The 16,894-nt window shown below is 48.9% G+C and overlaps 1 protein-coding gene across 2 annotated transcripts in view; it reads right to left on the bottom strand.

Annotated features, from left to right (window-relative positions):
* inaE (inactivation no afterpotential E) overlaps nt 1–16,894 on the bottom strand; it is a 203,551-nt gene that overhangs the window by 87,955 nt on the left and 98,702 nt on the right. For both annotated transcript variants that reach the window (XM_050168729.3, XM_050168732.3), the window contains exon 2: nt 7,134–7,342. In XM_050168729.3, the coding sequence (XP_050024686.1) occupies nt 7,134–7,342 (209 nt within the window). The remainder of the gene's footprint in view (nt 1–7,133; nt 7,343–16,894) is intronic.

Below are 16,894 nucleotides of genomic sequence, written 5' to 3'. Positions count from 1 at the left end.
ATGATGCGTCTAAGGCAGCCATGTTTAGCAATTATTTTTCGTCCGTGTTTAGTCAAAGTTATTCACGCGTTGTTAACATGGTTTCTTCCACTGAGGCAGAAGTAATGCCTGAGGTCACTTTCAGTGTGCCTGGTATTCGAAAATTGTTAGAAAATGTCAAACCAGCTAAAGCGTGTGGCCCAGATGATATTCCAGCAGCGATAATAAGGAACTTTTCGGCAACGTTATCGTTGTACTTTCACTGTTTATTTCAGAAGTGCTTAGTTGAGAAAGCACTACCTCGTGATTGGAAGTTAGCACGTGTTACACCTGTTCATAAGAATGGATCAAGAAATGACGTTGAGAACTACAGGCCGGTGTCGTTAACTAGTATAACATGTAAAATATTTGAACATGTCCTTTATAGTTGTATAATGACACATTTGGTTAAATACAATCTTCTGCATCCTAGTCAACACGGATTTCAGCAAGGTTTTTCTTGCTCAACGCAGCTTGTTGAGTTCAAGCATGATTTGGCTCTAGCTATAGATAAGCGTAAAGTAATTGACTGTATTTTCTTGGACTTCAATAAAGCATTCGATGTTGTTCCTCATGACCTTCTTATTAGTAAATTACGGGCCTATAAACTGAATGAATCTGTTATTGCATGGATAGCCGAATATCTCTTTCAAAGACAGCAGTCGGTAGTTCTCAACGGTTGTTCCTCCGGATATGTTCCCATGACCTCAGGAGTTCCCCAGGGCTCAGTTCTGGGCCGTCTTTTGTTTCTGTTGTATATAAATGATAGTACTATTGGCCTCAAATATTCGTTCAGAATGTTCGCGGATGACTGTGTAGTTTACAGGACTATAGAGAATGAACGTGATTCGGAATACCTGCAGCATGGTTTGAATGTAATATCATCCTGGTGTGCCCATTCAGAAATGTCCTTGAATGTTAAAAAGTGTGTTCACGTCATCTTTACAAGGAAACTTTCATACCAGTTGAATACGTATACCGTAAATAGCACTACTTTAAGCACGGCCAGCGAATATGAATATCTAGGAGTCTATTTAACGAGTGATTTGAGGTGGACTAGGCACGTTCACCACATCAAAGTTAAGGGCTGCACGTGCTTTGGGTTTTTGAGACGAAATTTCAGCGAACGTCCATTTAACTTAAAAGAACAACTGTATTTCACTCATGTGTACTCACTGTTAGAGTACGAATGCGTTTGCTGGGATCCGTATACCAAAGAGCTGGCCGATCCGCTTGAAAAAATACAGAATAGGGCAGTGCGCTTCGTTCTAGGTAATTGGGATCGGCAACTTAGTATGAGAGAAAGCAAAAGTAAACTTACATGGAAAGACTTGAAATATCGTAGACGAAAGCTCAGGTTGAAATTTTTCCATAATATCTACCATTCTAAAACTGGCATAGATAAGGAGAAGTACATCCAAGAGCCGTCCTATATATCCCAAAGAAGGAACCACAGTCTCAAAGTAAATCAATTTTCCTTTAAAGGTGACGTCTTGCGCTATTCATTTTTTGTTACATGTATAAGAGAGTGGAATGATCTTCCGCCTATGATTGTATCCATTGTGTCGAATGATGATTTTTGCCACGCTTTGTGTAATTAGTTTCTTTATTGGTCTCAAATATAATGCTTATTTTATGTATCTCCCTGCGGCAATGCCTGCAAAGGCGAAGCAGGTATCAAATAAATAAAAATAAAATAAATAAAATAAAATAAAGCATCCATAACACCAGCCTCTTTGTGGCAGACGCGAATCTCAAGAAACGCCGCAGCACTTTTCTGGCTTTGTCTGCGACGCCGACTCACGAGCGAACGCTGTCAGGAACGTCTGGCTCTGTAAGACGCCTGCCGTCTAATTTCCTTACAGCAGTCCCAAAGGCAAGCCTTTGATCTTCACACGATGCGTAGAGAGAACAGGGGAGCCTTGCACCAACATTTAATAACGAAAATAATAGGGACTTTAAGAACGCGTTCTTGTGCGGTATAGGCGTTGTCTATGGAACATTTGAGAATTCGTTCTTATATTCGTTACTGTTTTCGTTATTAAATGTTCGCGTAAGCCGCCCCAGGTGCTTCACGCTTTCTTCTGTGCGGCAATCCACACTTATGGAAATTAAGACTGAATATGTCTTTTGTAAAAGCAAACATCCATTCGCAAGCACAATGACAATATTTCGTCAAGTCGAGTACGATATGATAAAAGTTGTTCCATGAATGCGTCGAAACTTTGCCGCATGCAGAATACGTGTTTTTTCCCGGTGTCTGGCGAATGCATGGTATTCTACATTACGCACCTGGAAGGGGTTGTATATCTTGAAGCATTGTGAGTAACTACAGAATACGGAACGACCATCAACATGGAGCGAATAAAGCCAAATCTACACAGGCTTGGTGATTAACATAGCCTATCTTTAAAACATGCTGGCTCTCCTGTAATCGAGAGTAGATGTAAGCATAAGATGGCAACCGGCAAAGCAGATTGGTTGGAGATGATACTAGCCAGAACCTTAAAATGGGTGTAGTGCATTTTCGCAACAGCACACCAAACCACACCACACTGCACCACGCCATACTGTGCACTCTCCATATGGACGCTGCCCAGCTAGAACAAAACCGGCTGAAGGCGGCACGAATGGCAGCGACGAAAGACGCCAGAGACAGACCGCACTGCCCAGCTAGAAGGAAATCGCCTGACGGAGGTGCCAGCAGCGTGGCGCTATCTCTCGAGGTGACGCGAAACCCAGGCCGTAGAACTCACGGACCGCTAGCGTTCAAAAAGCACAGCCAACCCTGTCTCAGCGCCAGAAGGTGACAATGATGTGTATAGTGCCCTATATCTGCCTTTTGAACGTTGCCTATTGTAAATAACAAATAAAACTTCAGCGTACTAAAAGTTGCAGGTTGAGTGATATTGTGAACAAACGTTAGGAATAACTCAGAAACACTATTTTTATAACTTGTTTGGTCAGTAACTAGCGCATGCAATGCGGTCCTGTACGAAGGACTGGGGGCCAGAGACCGCACTTTCTTATGTTTTGACTGGTTTCCCGGATGTTCTCGCTTGAGTGCCGGGATAACGGATCTCGCTTTAGGAATAACTCGGAAGCAATATTTTACAGTGGAGCTGTCAGAACCTCGCTGGGTTTCTCTTGACGTGCGCAGCTTCTGCCGAGCTGGGAGAGAGAGCTGAGAGAGAGTTAAAGTAGAGTATAAGAATAGCATCGCGCAGCATGGTGATGCGGCGAGGGTGGATGGAGCCTAGCGGGGGAGAAGGAGCGGCGCGGCGGGGACACAGGTGATGTGACGTCATTGCTCTCCGATAAAGACCCGCGCGCTCGCTTCGGCGGATTTCAAGAAGCTACCAGGTACACAGCGTCAAAGCTAGCATGCATCAGAACTAACGCGAGGCAGCTGCCACCTGGTCGCGTTGGTGCAGCGTCTGGCACACGACAACGACGCGTATGGCCTCTCAAGAAGTCGCTTCTGTTGCAGCGGGCGCCTCATATAGCGGGCCGTCCCAACCGAAACCCCGACATAGGAAGACGGCATGGTTTTTTTAACGCGACAGCGTTAAGGAGCTCGTGTCGCAGAAAAGTCGGTGTCGTCGGTGTCGGCGTTGACCGTGAGCGATAACTACCAGAAGGCACGTCATAAATAAAAAGACATCTTGCAAGATGGGCTGGTGGGAATCGAACCAGGGTCTCCGGAGTATGAAACGGAGACGCTAACACTCAACCACGAGTTCACTCTTTCAAAACGGGACAAAATCGCCTCTAGTGAATGCGGTGTTGCCTTAGAAACGCACCGTAGGAAGTTATACTGCGGTATATATCGGTAATTATCACCATGTAACTTACAGAAGTCGCAGTTTCACGAGTAGCGAAGTACGTTTCTGCTACATTTCTTCTGCGCTCTGCGCACACGCAGAGCCATCTTGTGGCAAACACAGAAGACCCCCTCCTCGCAATGTACGGCGCTGCCCCGACAGGTGGCGCGCCACTCGCCCCATGATCGCGTCCGCCTTCATGGCGCGTCGGGGCCCGGCTATCTGTGCCGATCGCGACGTTTGGCTGGCGTAGCGCGTTTGAGTAGGCGTTGCGAACAGGGTGCGATAACGCTATCGCGTTCCACTCTCCAAATTTTTTAAAAGCCTTAACTTCCCCCAACTACGCTGGTCTCTGGTGTTTGCGATAGTAGAGCCATGCATAATTTTTTTGCAATTTGTTTGAGCAGTAACTAGCGCATGTAAAGTGGTCCCACAAAGGGTTGAGAATCAGGCACAGCATTTCAGAGGGATAGCCATGTCTCGCTACTTTATTCATCGCGTTGCAATGGCATTCAGCTGCCGGAGCGCAGGTATGGCAGGCATGCCACGTGAATCGCTGCGGAGAGCCGTCGCAGCTGCGCTCGCTTGGAGCCTCGCAGCTGCGGTACTACGTAACTAGGCGAGGGTGTAGGGGTTAAATAGTCCGACGTAGCGTGAGCGCGCGCACACGTTACGTCACATTGGCGAGAACAGCGTTACGTTCGACCACGGCAGCTGGATAAAAAGAAACGATGCGTCCTGCCAAGTGCATCGAAAACGCTGTCATCCGCCGCGGCGCCACCGGTCGGGGACACCTGTCTCGCATCGGCATAGGAAATGCACGAGGAACGCGCTTCGAAAGCTGTCGACCGTAGATACCAAGGCGTCCCGTCCTCGAGAGCTAGCGCCGTTCGGCCCAGCCAAGCGGGCGAGAATGCAACCAGAGCGGAGATATTGCAGCCCGCCTGAAGTGGCAGGCCGCGCTATTTTCTATGTTTTTACTAGTTGCCCGGACGATCTCGTTCTCTTCTCGCAACCTGCCCGGCTGTTCTCGTTTGAGCGCCCGGTAGCAGGTCGGGCTTTTGGCTCGATGGCACTTGAAGTCGCCAACAACGGGAGCTACATGCTTGAAGGCCTACGTGCTGACGTAACGTGAGCGTGTGCAGATGTTACGTCACGTTGGCGAGAACAGCATCACGTTCGACCACGGCAGCTGGATAAAAAATTCGCATATCATATTCACCGCAAATGACGACGGGGATCGCGGAAGAGAACACGAAAACGACACGGGCGGTTCTTCTGAAAAAATTCGCAGTTCCGCCGGGAAGGCGAAGCACCGATTGCGATAGCATAATAGTAGATAGCAGTACGAAGTAAACATAGTAGTTTTATCGGCCGTATAAATGTGTAAAAATTCGCTTGCTAACTAAATTAACAAGGATAGAATGCATAAGCGTGGCTCAACGAGGACGTAGAAAGAAACAGACACACCAAGACAGCGCTGTCTTTGTGTGTCTGCTTCTGTCTGCGTCCTTGTTGAGTCGCGCTTACACATTCTATCGTCGATGCAAACCAACTAGCATGTCAACGTGTTTTAACTAAATTAACCAGCACGGTACGTGTCCCGCGCGCCCAGGTAAACATGAAAACACATCGTTCGATGACAGCGGAAACTCTGCGAGAACGCTGGAGCTAGAAATCGCGGCAGCAGCCGCGAGCCAATTGACCTCCGTGCATATGTCGCTTCAACGCGTACGAAACGTCGAAAGTACAGCGCATGCGGAGCTACCGGCACTACAAGCACTCTGCAAACATCGCAGATCACTTTGAACATGAGGCCCATGCGGGCGGCCCTTTAGCCGCGTCGCAGACCGCTTTCAAGACACACGAGCGCCAGCAAAGCGTCCCTGCGGCGTCCGCCAGAGGCGTCTACTACGGCGTCCGCGATTCGCATGGCCACCGCCGCATTAGACGCCGTGGTTCTCTACACTCTGTACGGAGCGGCGGGGGATGAAGACATCCAAGCACCCTAGCAGCCACCGGAGAATAACGCCCCTTCTGCCTCGCCTGACCTCCCTGCCTCGCGCGCGACAAGACAGCGCACGCATCCGGGCCGCGTTCCTCGCTCGCGCTTGCGACATTGAGCGGCGTTCGCCGGCTGACCCTCACACGCTTTCACTCATACGGAACCTCACGGCGACGGCAGAAATACGCCTAGAGTGTCCATATAATTGCTATCGCAATAAAATATGCAAACGCACCGCACATCATGCAATCTATCTGAAGCTGAACCCTCGTGTAGTGGTTAGTTAAAGGTTCTACATCTGACTTCTGTGCCTACAACTTTGTTTAGTCTCATGCTATGCAAGGTGTTAATCTCATGGAATGTTTATGTTCATCCACCACAAATTTGGCAACTTCATTGTCGTACAATTTTTTTTTTGTTTCTGCACTACGACGCTCACAAGTTATACAAGAATACGAAGGCCAAATCTGATGGATGCGCAGTGTGAGATGTCCACGCAATAACGTCACAAAGACGAAGGCGAGGTGTTATTTTTGACGATGGAAGAATAGTGATCACCGGTGCATGCACAGAAAAGTACGACACGTATCCAGAAGCATTCAGCAATTATGTACCTCTTGCATCAAAGTGAGACATACCCATTCCGAAGGATTGGCCAAGGACCAATATACCCTCGGTGGCATATGCCGAATGGCTAAATCAAAGAAGCCGTTAAATATGGTTCCCTATGCCGTTAACAGGTAGGTGTAAATTTCATTTTTTTTTCTCAATACAAGTCAGGGAGATATGTTGCCTGCCTAACCAACAAGCAGAAGGAAGAGTAGTTGCTAGGGCCACTGAGCTAGCCGAACAGGTCGCCATAGCAATGGCTATAGAGACCTGCCGATAGAACGTGCCGGTCATCGTCGTCGCAGACTAGCAGGCAGCCTGTCGCCATTTTATGGTATAAAGAATTAGCAAGACCGCACTCAAGATCATCAAGAACAAAGACGGCTCTGAAACGTACATTGTCTGGACCCCGGGACGCAAATGCTTGGTGGGAAGCCAAGCGACTCACGCCACCGCCGGAGAACACGCACGTCGGACAACTCCACCATCATCTACCGTCCGACCAAGACGAAATGATAGAAAGAAAATACTACAACATTCTAGAAACATTACAAGAAGAACAGGACGGAATATCCGCAGCCACACATCAAGCTTAACAGAGAAGAAGCCGTCATGCCACGCCGACTTCAGATGGGCGCTCGACTCAAGAAAAACACTGCGTACGTGCATATACTCACCGAGGCGCACGTAGAGCAGGTACTGCATGGAAGACCGAGGCGCGGCGTCTAAGATGCTTCCGCGCATGGAGACCCAGGAGATGCAGGCCTCGACGACGACGCAGCCGCTGAGTATGACGCAGTAGCCCAGCATGTGTTCCTGCAGGTCCGAGACGCACGCCAGCGCGCCAAAGTCCAGGACCGACAGCAGCACCGCCAGCACTATCAGCCTGCACGGGACGCAAAAGAGCGCGGGCATTTAAAGAAACATACCAGCGTTATATAGGCTTGGCATTGTAGGGGTTGTAAATAACAAAAGGAATCGAGCCCCCTCGGTACCCCTCACTATTTTTTCTTATTAGCTGCATATCGGGGTGCTTCGAATTTGGCAGCATTGGCTGTCATGAGGTGTATACATAGCATACGGGCGTTTATTGGCCAGTTGCTGATCATTACGTACTATGAGCAATGGCCGCGTTTGAAATATACATCCACCGCCATATGGCCTTGACGGGGCGCTGGATAACACTCCCAGGACTAGAAACAGTATACACATACACACCTGTCCAAGAAAGTGTAAAGGAAGAAAGCTGTTGCGTTACATCAGCGGTAGAGAATCACTTGCGGAACGTGGAAGATAAATGTTCGGCTTCCACTTGCGGCAAGTCGCGTGTCCATCGACTTTCATTTACATTTTCGTTATTTTATTGCGATAGGATCCTTATTGACTCGTACGAAGCGGTGACCGAATTAACGGTGCCTACGACAGATGATGCTGTGGCCAATGACACCAGAAAAAAGCTAAAGAGAATACAGGACGATGGTACAAATGTTGAAATCCTATGGGCACCTTGGCACACCGGCACGGATGCGGGAAACGCAGCCGCTCACGCAGTTGCCGCGCAAGCGGGTGGGCTTGATTACACGTACAGCTCCCCACACTCTATTTCCTCGCCGAACCCAGCGGACCAAAATCCATACCTAAAGATATTGGCCGAAGGCTCTCCTAGCAGAGCACTGATGCATTACATTAGCACTAAAATAAAAGCACACAGTAAACGGAGACTAGTAGAAGCTACACCAGTACATGTGTTTGACGACAAGGGCGGGCTTACTCGCACGGAAGAGGTGTCATGGCCAACGCTGCATACACACCACACATACTTGAGAAATGGCACCAACCCAACAGCTACGATTGCGAACACTTATACCCGATGCACACATTGCCAGGAACCATGCAGAGCAGACTTGCAGCACCTCATTTGGAGCTGTGCAGCTTTTTCACAAGGGAGATCCAACATTCAACATTTACTACATGGAGACATTAGAGCACTAGAAATTGCAATACAAACTAAGCCTGAAGCACAGAAAGCCACTGCGACATATGGCAGACACAGTGGCTTGTTTCGAGTAGTGTTGAAGGGGTCGACCAGTCCATGCGAGAGCGGCGGAACTGAACATGCACCTGAGTCTGCATAAAGCGGAAGATCGAAGACTGAGATGAAGATGTGCTTAAGCCAACAATCCAGGAACCCCCGTTCCATTCCAGCCTAATCCCCAACAGCGGCCTAGAGCCGTCCCCTTCCTTAAAATAAAGGCTTTATTCATTCATTCATTGCGATAGCACTTATGTGGACACTCCAAGCGAATTTCTTGACGCCGTCGTCAGCGTGGCCATGAGCTTCTGTATATATTTAGGCATATGTATGCTATATGCCACGCTTTGCTATGTGACATACGGTATATGCGGCTTATATTGCCACACCATTCAATCACTAAAGTTGCTCATACCAGGTACGTCTTACATTCCTGACAAAATTATTCCTCAGAATTCTGAGAATGGCAGCCAACAAACAAATGTCGTGAAACAAAACAACGACAGCACATCTCTATCTTTTATCTCAAATCTTCTTAGACTTAAATATTAAAAATTGCGAAGCAATAGCACAGCCCAAACCTGAAAATGATGTCATTGTATACGCGCGGCTGTGCACTACCTCCAGGATCGGCCCAGGAAAAAGGTTTGAAGCGTACCTGATACGGAAGAGTGACACGGAATGCACACGAAAGAAACGGAACCGGAAGCGATCAACCGATCGACGGAAGGCCTCGCCTTTCCAGGCCTCGCCCATCGCCTTTCCATCGCGCCGGGGAGACATCTTGGTTCACGCTCGCCATTCGCGCATTAGTGCCAAACTCTAGCATTCTTTCTTTCTTTCTTTCTTTCTTTCTTTAGAGGTGCGAACTTTGTCAAGCTGTCAAGAAATAAGCAGCGCTTTTTTCTCATTTGTTTCATGATACCGCGAGCCATTTCCGGTCTCACACAGGATCGGGAATAATACAAATATACCACAGAGTAATGAACATATAGACGAGCAACAGAAAAGATGCAGTACTTCGAGATACGAAGATCACTCATATCTGTATTCGGTCAGTCGACCAATGAATGAATCACTCTTTTTCAAACATACTTTATATATGTTTCCCCTTTTTTTTACTTGCAAAGGCCAACAAGAACTCGGATAAGCCCGAAAATCACAAGGGGACCTCAATACACAGCTCTTCCTCGACTCAACCTATTGCTGCGCAGCGTCGCCTCTCACGGAAGCTAGATCTCTCGTGCTCGAATTTCATCAAGTGAACTGTCAAATAAAGCCTTCAACGCCATCTCAAACAGCGCTAAAGACGGTCCGCCGACAAAAGAACGAGAGCTAGCGAGTCACAGACCCGGGCTTGAACCCTGACTAGAGAGAAGACCCGGAGTTTAATGGCGGCTTCTTCTGCTGCCCAGAGTCATCGTTATAAAATGCGATGACTAACATGCTACTACCCACGCCAAGGAGAGTTGAACATATTATATGCCCTGAACAGCTCTTCCTTAAAAAACAATTGGCAGGGTTTTCTTCATCATTTAGTCGGCACCTGTCCCCTGTCACTTTGAGCCCATGGGTCCCCGGTCGTTACTACCTTCTTTGCCCGCAGTCTCGCTTGTTTTTTTTTTCTGCCCACCACGTCACCTCAGGGCGTGCTATCGGTCGCGTCAAGCTCGTAACGAGCTCAGGCGCGCTATTATATATGGGAGCCATCTGCGGCGCTGACAGCAGGCTCAACGAACGACCATCTTAAAGCAAACGCAAAGAGAGAAGGAAACAGATAGAAAGACACGTGGGGAAAAAAGGAAACTGCACGAAAGTGATCGCAAGGAAAGGACAAGCTGACAAAACCCTACGGTGCTTCGATCGGTGCGGAAATGGGCGAATGAGAGAGGAGGCACGTGCCAAGATGGCGATTCGCCGAGAACGAGGAGCTCGAATGGGCAGCAAATATAAAGAATGAACGAAGTCCAGCAGGGGATACGAGAGCAGGGAAGCCAGAAAGATAGTGCGCAAGGGATCTCCGCCGGCGGGAAACCGAAGTCATATCGTGGATGGGGAAGCAAAAAACGAAAAAAAAAAAACGCGGTAGATGGCTTCGAACCAGTCACACACAAAATCTGCTCGTACGGAGCATTGTATTATGGCCCAGTGTAAGCCTAGAGAGGGTGGCGGTGCTTTAATCGACAGCTGCAATCAGAGTGGAGGTGCGAAATGGCCCTGAGTGGCTGTCCATGTCCGAGAGGGCCTAGCAGTCAGAAGCAAGCGAACAAGGGAACGAACGGTTGCTTTCGTGGAGGGGTGTGCAAGCGCGCATGAGTGTGCGACGAGCCCGTAGCGTTTAGTAGAATCAGTGGCGCTGAGGAAATTCTGGCACTGCAACAAATGTTTGCCGAACATACGGGAGGGTATGAGTTCGGCTGCCGCGGTTGGCAGGTTTGTTTGTTGCTCTGTTTTCATTTCCCTCCACCGTATCATTTTTACATTTCAGTTTTGTTTTTTAGTCAAATAATTTCCCCTATGCTTCCCTCGCTATACGCTATACATGTCCAGAACAGCCAGGCTACCTTCATTGGAAATAGTGACGAAGAGGATACAGAGGTTCCTTATATAACTAGCGATGAATTTAGATGGGCCTTGCAGGAAATGTCCCGAGGAAGAAAACGGCAGGAGGAGATGGAATAACAGTCGATTTAGCCAAAGATGGAGGAGATGTTATGCTTGAAAAGCTTGCGGCCCGTCATACGCAATGCCTCGTGACTTCAAGTGTACCAGAGAGCTGCAAGAATGCCAACGTTGTACTAATTCATAAGGAGGGAGACGCAATTAATTGAAGCTTCATAGGCGCATTAGCTTGCTTTCCGTATTGTACAAGATATTCGCCAAGATAATTTCCAATAGAATCAGCGCAACACTTGAATTCAAAGGTCGATACAGATAGGTCGCCAAGCTTCGACGGGAAAGCGCTTCAGAACAAATTGTCACCGACATTAGCAAGGGTGATCATGGGCGCAGCCACTGAAGCGCGACTATACGTGAGGAGGGAACAAGCATTGTGAAAGAAAAAGCGTTTTTTTAATTAACACGCGACATAGATTCACCGAAGGAAAATAGTATTCCTAATCAATTTTATACGCGCGTGACGGAAAAATAAAAGACTGCTCTATTTTACTTTATCATTATCAATAAATATTTTTTTTTCAGCGTCTACCGTATACGAGGGGGCGATGACGCCGCTATCACTTGCAACGCAATGCAGCCCCTGAAGTGTGCAGAAAGGCGCTCGTACTTTTCACCTGTCACAATACGCACCCCTGATACGCTGTGTTGCTTTGCTTGTCGAGATTTGTCCGAATTTGGTGGCGCGAGTAGTTTCATCATCCTTTTTTTTAACCTGTTCGGTCAAAAGTAGTGCGTTACGACCGCCAGATAATTGTTACTTTAGCTTTTTTTCGTGCAACTGGGCTGGCCGACGGGCTTGGCATCCGACGTTGGGACCAGCGCTCTACACCCAGAGCTTTCGTCGGCCTCTAAAGCAAGTATGTTCTGTGCAGGAGTGCGATTTCAACAACCGTACGGCTGACCCTTTACTGCATCGCTATCCGCGCTTCGTCAAGTCGAATGGCGGGACATATGAGTATACAGTTCTAATGGCATTCCACCAAAACAAATTTCGCGCCTTTGAGAACAGAATGACGCCAGCTCTGTTTTGAACGGATATCGTGTCGCATTATCTTTTCTTCCGCCGGAAGCGTTCCCTCGTCATACGGATGGCGCTAAGCCCTGTGAACCGGCGATGAAAAGCCGTGTATTGAACGAATGGGCTCATATGGATGCTTCGCTAGCACGTTTTTTACGTTGTGAACTCTATCAAGCAAGAGAACAGGCTGGCTTCATGAAAGAATAGTCTGCAATGAATAAGATCCATTAGTAGCATCTTGACGAGGCATAGTTGGTTCAAATTTGGAACTGAGGTTGAACAGCGCGAATAAGACAAGGACACGAGGAAACAGATACCACAGACAAGCGCTTGCCTGTTGTATTTTATTTGGCGTTTACCTAGGTTTACTCCCAGGAAAACCTAATCACGAGAAGAAAAGTTATAGAATAATGAGAAATGGCTGGGAGTGCATACGACAGCCATTACCAAATTCTGACTGGGAGCTTGAGACTATCGTTACAAAGAAAAGTATACTGACTGGGAGCTTGCGACTATACTTGCAAAGAAAAGTATACAATCGTTGCATCCTATACCGGTGTTAAGGTATGAGGCACAAAATTGGAAAGTAGAAAAGAAGGCTCGAGCACAAGGACTACGCAAGGAGCTGTGGGACAAAAAATGCTAGGCGTTGCGATAAGAGACAGGAAGAGATCGGTATGGATCTTAGAGCAAATGGGGATAACCGATATTCTAGTCGACATTAAAAGGAAAAAAAAAACGTAGCTGGGCATGTAGATAACCGATACACCATTAGCGTTACAGAAAGGGCGCTAAGGGATGCGAAGCGCAGTCCAGGACGTCACAAAATTAGGTGGGCTGATGAAATTATCAAATTTGCAGGCACAATATAACATAACCTAGCGCAAGACAAGGGTAAGTGGAGATCGCTTGGAGAGGCTGCTTTCATGCTGCAATGGAGATAAAAGTACGCTGATGGTGATGGTTATTATTTTATATATATATATAAATATATATATATATATATATATTGTAGTGGGTAATATGCATGTGGCACTGTGCGGACTGCCACCGCGGCGGCGCGAGACACGAGCGCGGGTTGTTGATGCGAAGCGCTAGGACTCGTGATCTAGAGCTACCTACGATCCCTCGAACGAGCTACAATAAACCCCATTTCATTTGGTGGAGGTGCGGGGTAACCTCGAAAACTGGAACTCCGAAGCCGGACGCTACCGACTGCTGCGACCATGCCTGACGAAACCACCCAGGAAGATGCACCACAGCCTCCGACGATCATCGTTTCCGGTGCATTGCGCCAGCGTGATCCTGCCATATTTAGCGGCACCGATGATCATGACGTGGAGGATTGGTTGTCATCTTACGAAAGGGTGAGCCAGCATAACAAGTGGGACGACATCACGAAGTTGCACAATGTGCTGTTTTACTTAACCGGCGTCGCGAACCTCTGGTTCCGAAACCACGAACACGATTTCACAACGTGGAGCAGATTCAAGACAAGTTTCACAGAAGTGTTCGGGCGCCCCGCTATGCGCAAGCTTCGCGCAGAACAACGCTTACGGGGGCGCGCGCAACATCACGGTGAAACGTTCACAAGTTACATCGAAGATGTCATTGACCTGTGTAAGCGCGTGAATCCGTCAATGGCGGAACAGGACAAGATAAAACACATTATGAAAGGCATTGATGAGGACGCATTTCAAATGTTGCTAGCGAAGGATCCGCGTACCGTGGCCGAAGTTATCAACTTGTGCCAAAGTTTTGACGAGCTACGGAAACAACGCATCTTAGCTCGGCGCCCACCGCCTACGGAAGATTCGTTAGCAGCATTGGTTATTGGCGACAACCACACAACTTTGCTGACGCAAATAAAAGAATTTGTGCGCGAGGAGGTCGCGCGACAGCTCTCGATTTTGCCGACCACGGAGAAGCCTTCTCAATATTTGGCTCCAGCGATCCGACAGGTAATTCAAGAGCAAGTGACCGAAGCTCTTCCACCTCCGTGTCAGCCGGCTCCTGTGGCCGCGCCTCTGACGTATGCAGAAGCCGCTGCACGGGCGCCTCGTCTGCCGGGATTCTCACCTCCGCCTTCAGCGCCTCTCCAGCCGGTGTTCTCTCATCCGCCCTCGCCTCGCCAGCAGGTCGCTGCCTTTTTCAGCGCACAGCAGCAAGGTACAAATCCTTGACGCACTCCTGACAACCGCCCAATATGCTATGCCTGCGGTACACCGGGACATGTAGCGCGCTTCTGCCGCCGGCGCTTGCCGGCCTTCGTGGGCACCGCGCGACCACCCAGCTCCGGCTTCCGACCTTTCCGTATGCCTTCACGACCACCACCGGAAGTCTACGCTGCTGATGACATACCAGCACCGCAGTCACAGCTCTACAATGCTCGTCGCTCACCTTCCCCTCGTCGGCGCTCACTCTCACCCATGCGTCGTAGGCCCAGTGCCAGTACTACTGAGGCGGAAAACTGATTTCCGCAGTTCCTGAGGCACGAACTGCGTCATCGTCGGAACATCAAAGTCCTCGTTTTCCCCCCGCTAACGTTATTGAAGTGTCTGTTGATGGCATCAAATGTCTTGCGCTCGTCGATACAGGTGCTGCTGTATCCGTGATTAGTGAGAAACTTTGCCGTGAATTACGGAAAGTGACCATGATGCCTTCGGTATTATTGCTTAGAACAGCCAGTGCACAACAAGTTCAGCCAGTCGCTATGTGCACTGCCAGGGTGTTGATTCGAGACATTTTGTATTCGATTGATTTCTTTGTGCTAACTTGTTGCTCCCACGATGTGATTCTCGGTTGGGATTTTCTGTCGCGCCATCACGCCGTCATTGACTGTGCACGTGCTGAGGTTCCGTTCTCCGTTCTGTGCGATTTGCCATCTCACGACTTTCAAGTTCATGATGTTACCAGGATCTGTGTAGCTTCAGATACTGACCTTCCCCCTCACAGCGCGGTATTTGTCCCTCTTTCATGCGCATCGCTTGCCGAAGCGACGGTCATGTTTTCACCCGCTGCCGTCTTCATTCGCCGCCAGCCTATATTGTTGCCTTTCGCCCTCCTCACGGTTCACCATGGGGCTGCAGAAATACTGATTTCTAACCCAAATTCGTACACTTTGGCTTTGCACTGTGGCGAGACTATTGGTACCATCCAGACTGTGGACGCTGACGTTATTGTGCCCGACGACGTGGATACTGCCAACGTAACAGTACTGGCACCCCATGTGCCATCTAACCGAGTACCACCGGATGTTTTTTGTCGCTCTATTGCCGATGACCTCGAGCCGACACAACGTGAGCGGCTTATTACTCTTTTAAATGATTTTCACGCCTCTTTTGACTGCAACCAAGCATCATTAGGCCGCACGAGTACCGTCTCTCACCACATTGATACGGGACACCACGCACCATTACGCCAGCGTCCGTACCGTGTGTCATCCACCGAGCGTCGTGTCATCGCCGAGCAAGTTGAAGACATGCTTGAACGTGGTGTTATCAAGCCATCCTGCAGCCCTTGGTCATCTCCTGTAGTACTCATTAAGAAAAAAGATGACTCGATTCGTTTCTGTGTGGACTATCGTCGCCTCAACAAGATTACACGAAAAGATGTCTATCCTCTACCGCGCATAGATGACGCCCTGGATTGTCTTCATGGTGCCGAATTCTTTTCTTCTTTGGACTTGCAATCGGGCTATTGGCAAGTGCCAGTGGATGAATCCGACCGCTCGAAGACAGCTTTTATTACGCCTGATGGCCTGTATGAGTTTACAGTAATGCCATTCGGCCTCTGCAATGCACCCGCGACATTCGAAAGGATGATGGACAATCTTCTACGAGGCCTCAAATGGAAGACGTGCTTGTGTTATTTAGACGACGTGGTAGTTTTCTCCCCTGATTTCACCACTCACCTCTCTCGTCTACGCGAAGTCCTTACTTGCCTTACCACCGCCGGCCTTCAACTTAACTTGAAAAAGTGCCGCTTCGGAGCCCGCCAGCTGACCATACTTGGCCATGTCGTGTCCAAAGACGGCGTCCTTCCCGACCCTGACAAACTTCGTGCTGTCGCAGAATTTCCGCGGCCGACTACAGTGAAAGAGCTCCGCAGTTTCGTCGGTCTTTGCTCTTATTTTCGCCGCTTTGTGCGCAATTTTGCCTGCATCATCGCTCCCCTGACGAAGCTCCTGGCTGGCTCTGGTGACCTTCGTGACTGGACTCCGGCATGTGACCAAGCCTTCAAAACTTTGCGTCGTCGGCTTACATCACCGCCTGTTCTACGCCACTACGACCCGAGTGCACCGACTGAAGTTCATACCGACGCCAGCGGCGTTGGTCTTGGGGCCGTCCTTGCACAACGGAAGCCTGGCTTTCCAGAATATGTGGTTGCATATGCGAGTCGTGCTCTCACGAAGGCAGAATCCAATTATTCTGTCACGGAAAAAGAATGTTTAGCTATAGTTTGGGCCTTAAACAAATTTCGCCCTTACTTGTATGGCCGTCCGTTCGACGTTGTGACAGACCACCACGCGCTCTGCTGGCTTGCGTCACTGAAAGACCCGTCGGGGCGTCTTGGACGTTGGGCTCTTCGGATCCAAGAATTTGACATTCGCGTCATTTATCGATCCGGGCGCCAACATTCTGATGCAGATGCGCTCTCCCGTGCGCCCATGCGATCCGACGAAAGGCCACCTTCATCCATAGAGTGCC

Source organism: Dermacentor andersoni, chromosome 10 (assembly GCF_023375885.2).
Source record: "Dermacentor andersoni chromosome 10, qqDerAnde1_hic_scaffold, whole genome shotgun sequence".
NCBI classification, from domain to species: Eukaryota; Metazoa; Arthropoda; class Arachnida; order Ixodida; family Ixodidae; genus Dermacentor; species Dermacentor andersoni.
Note: the sequence above shows the minus strand (reverse complement) of the source record. Positions and strands in the feature narration are given on the sequence as shown.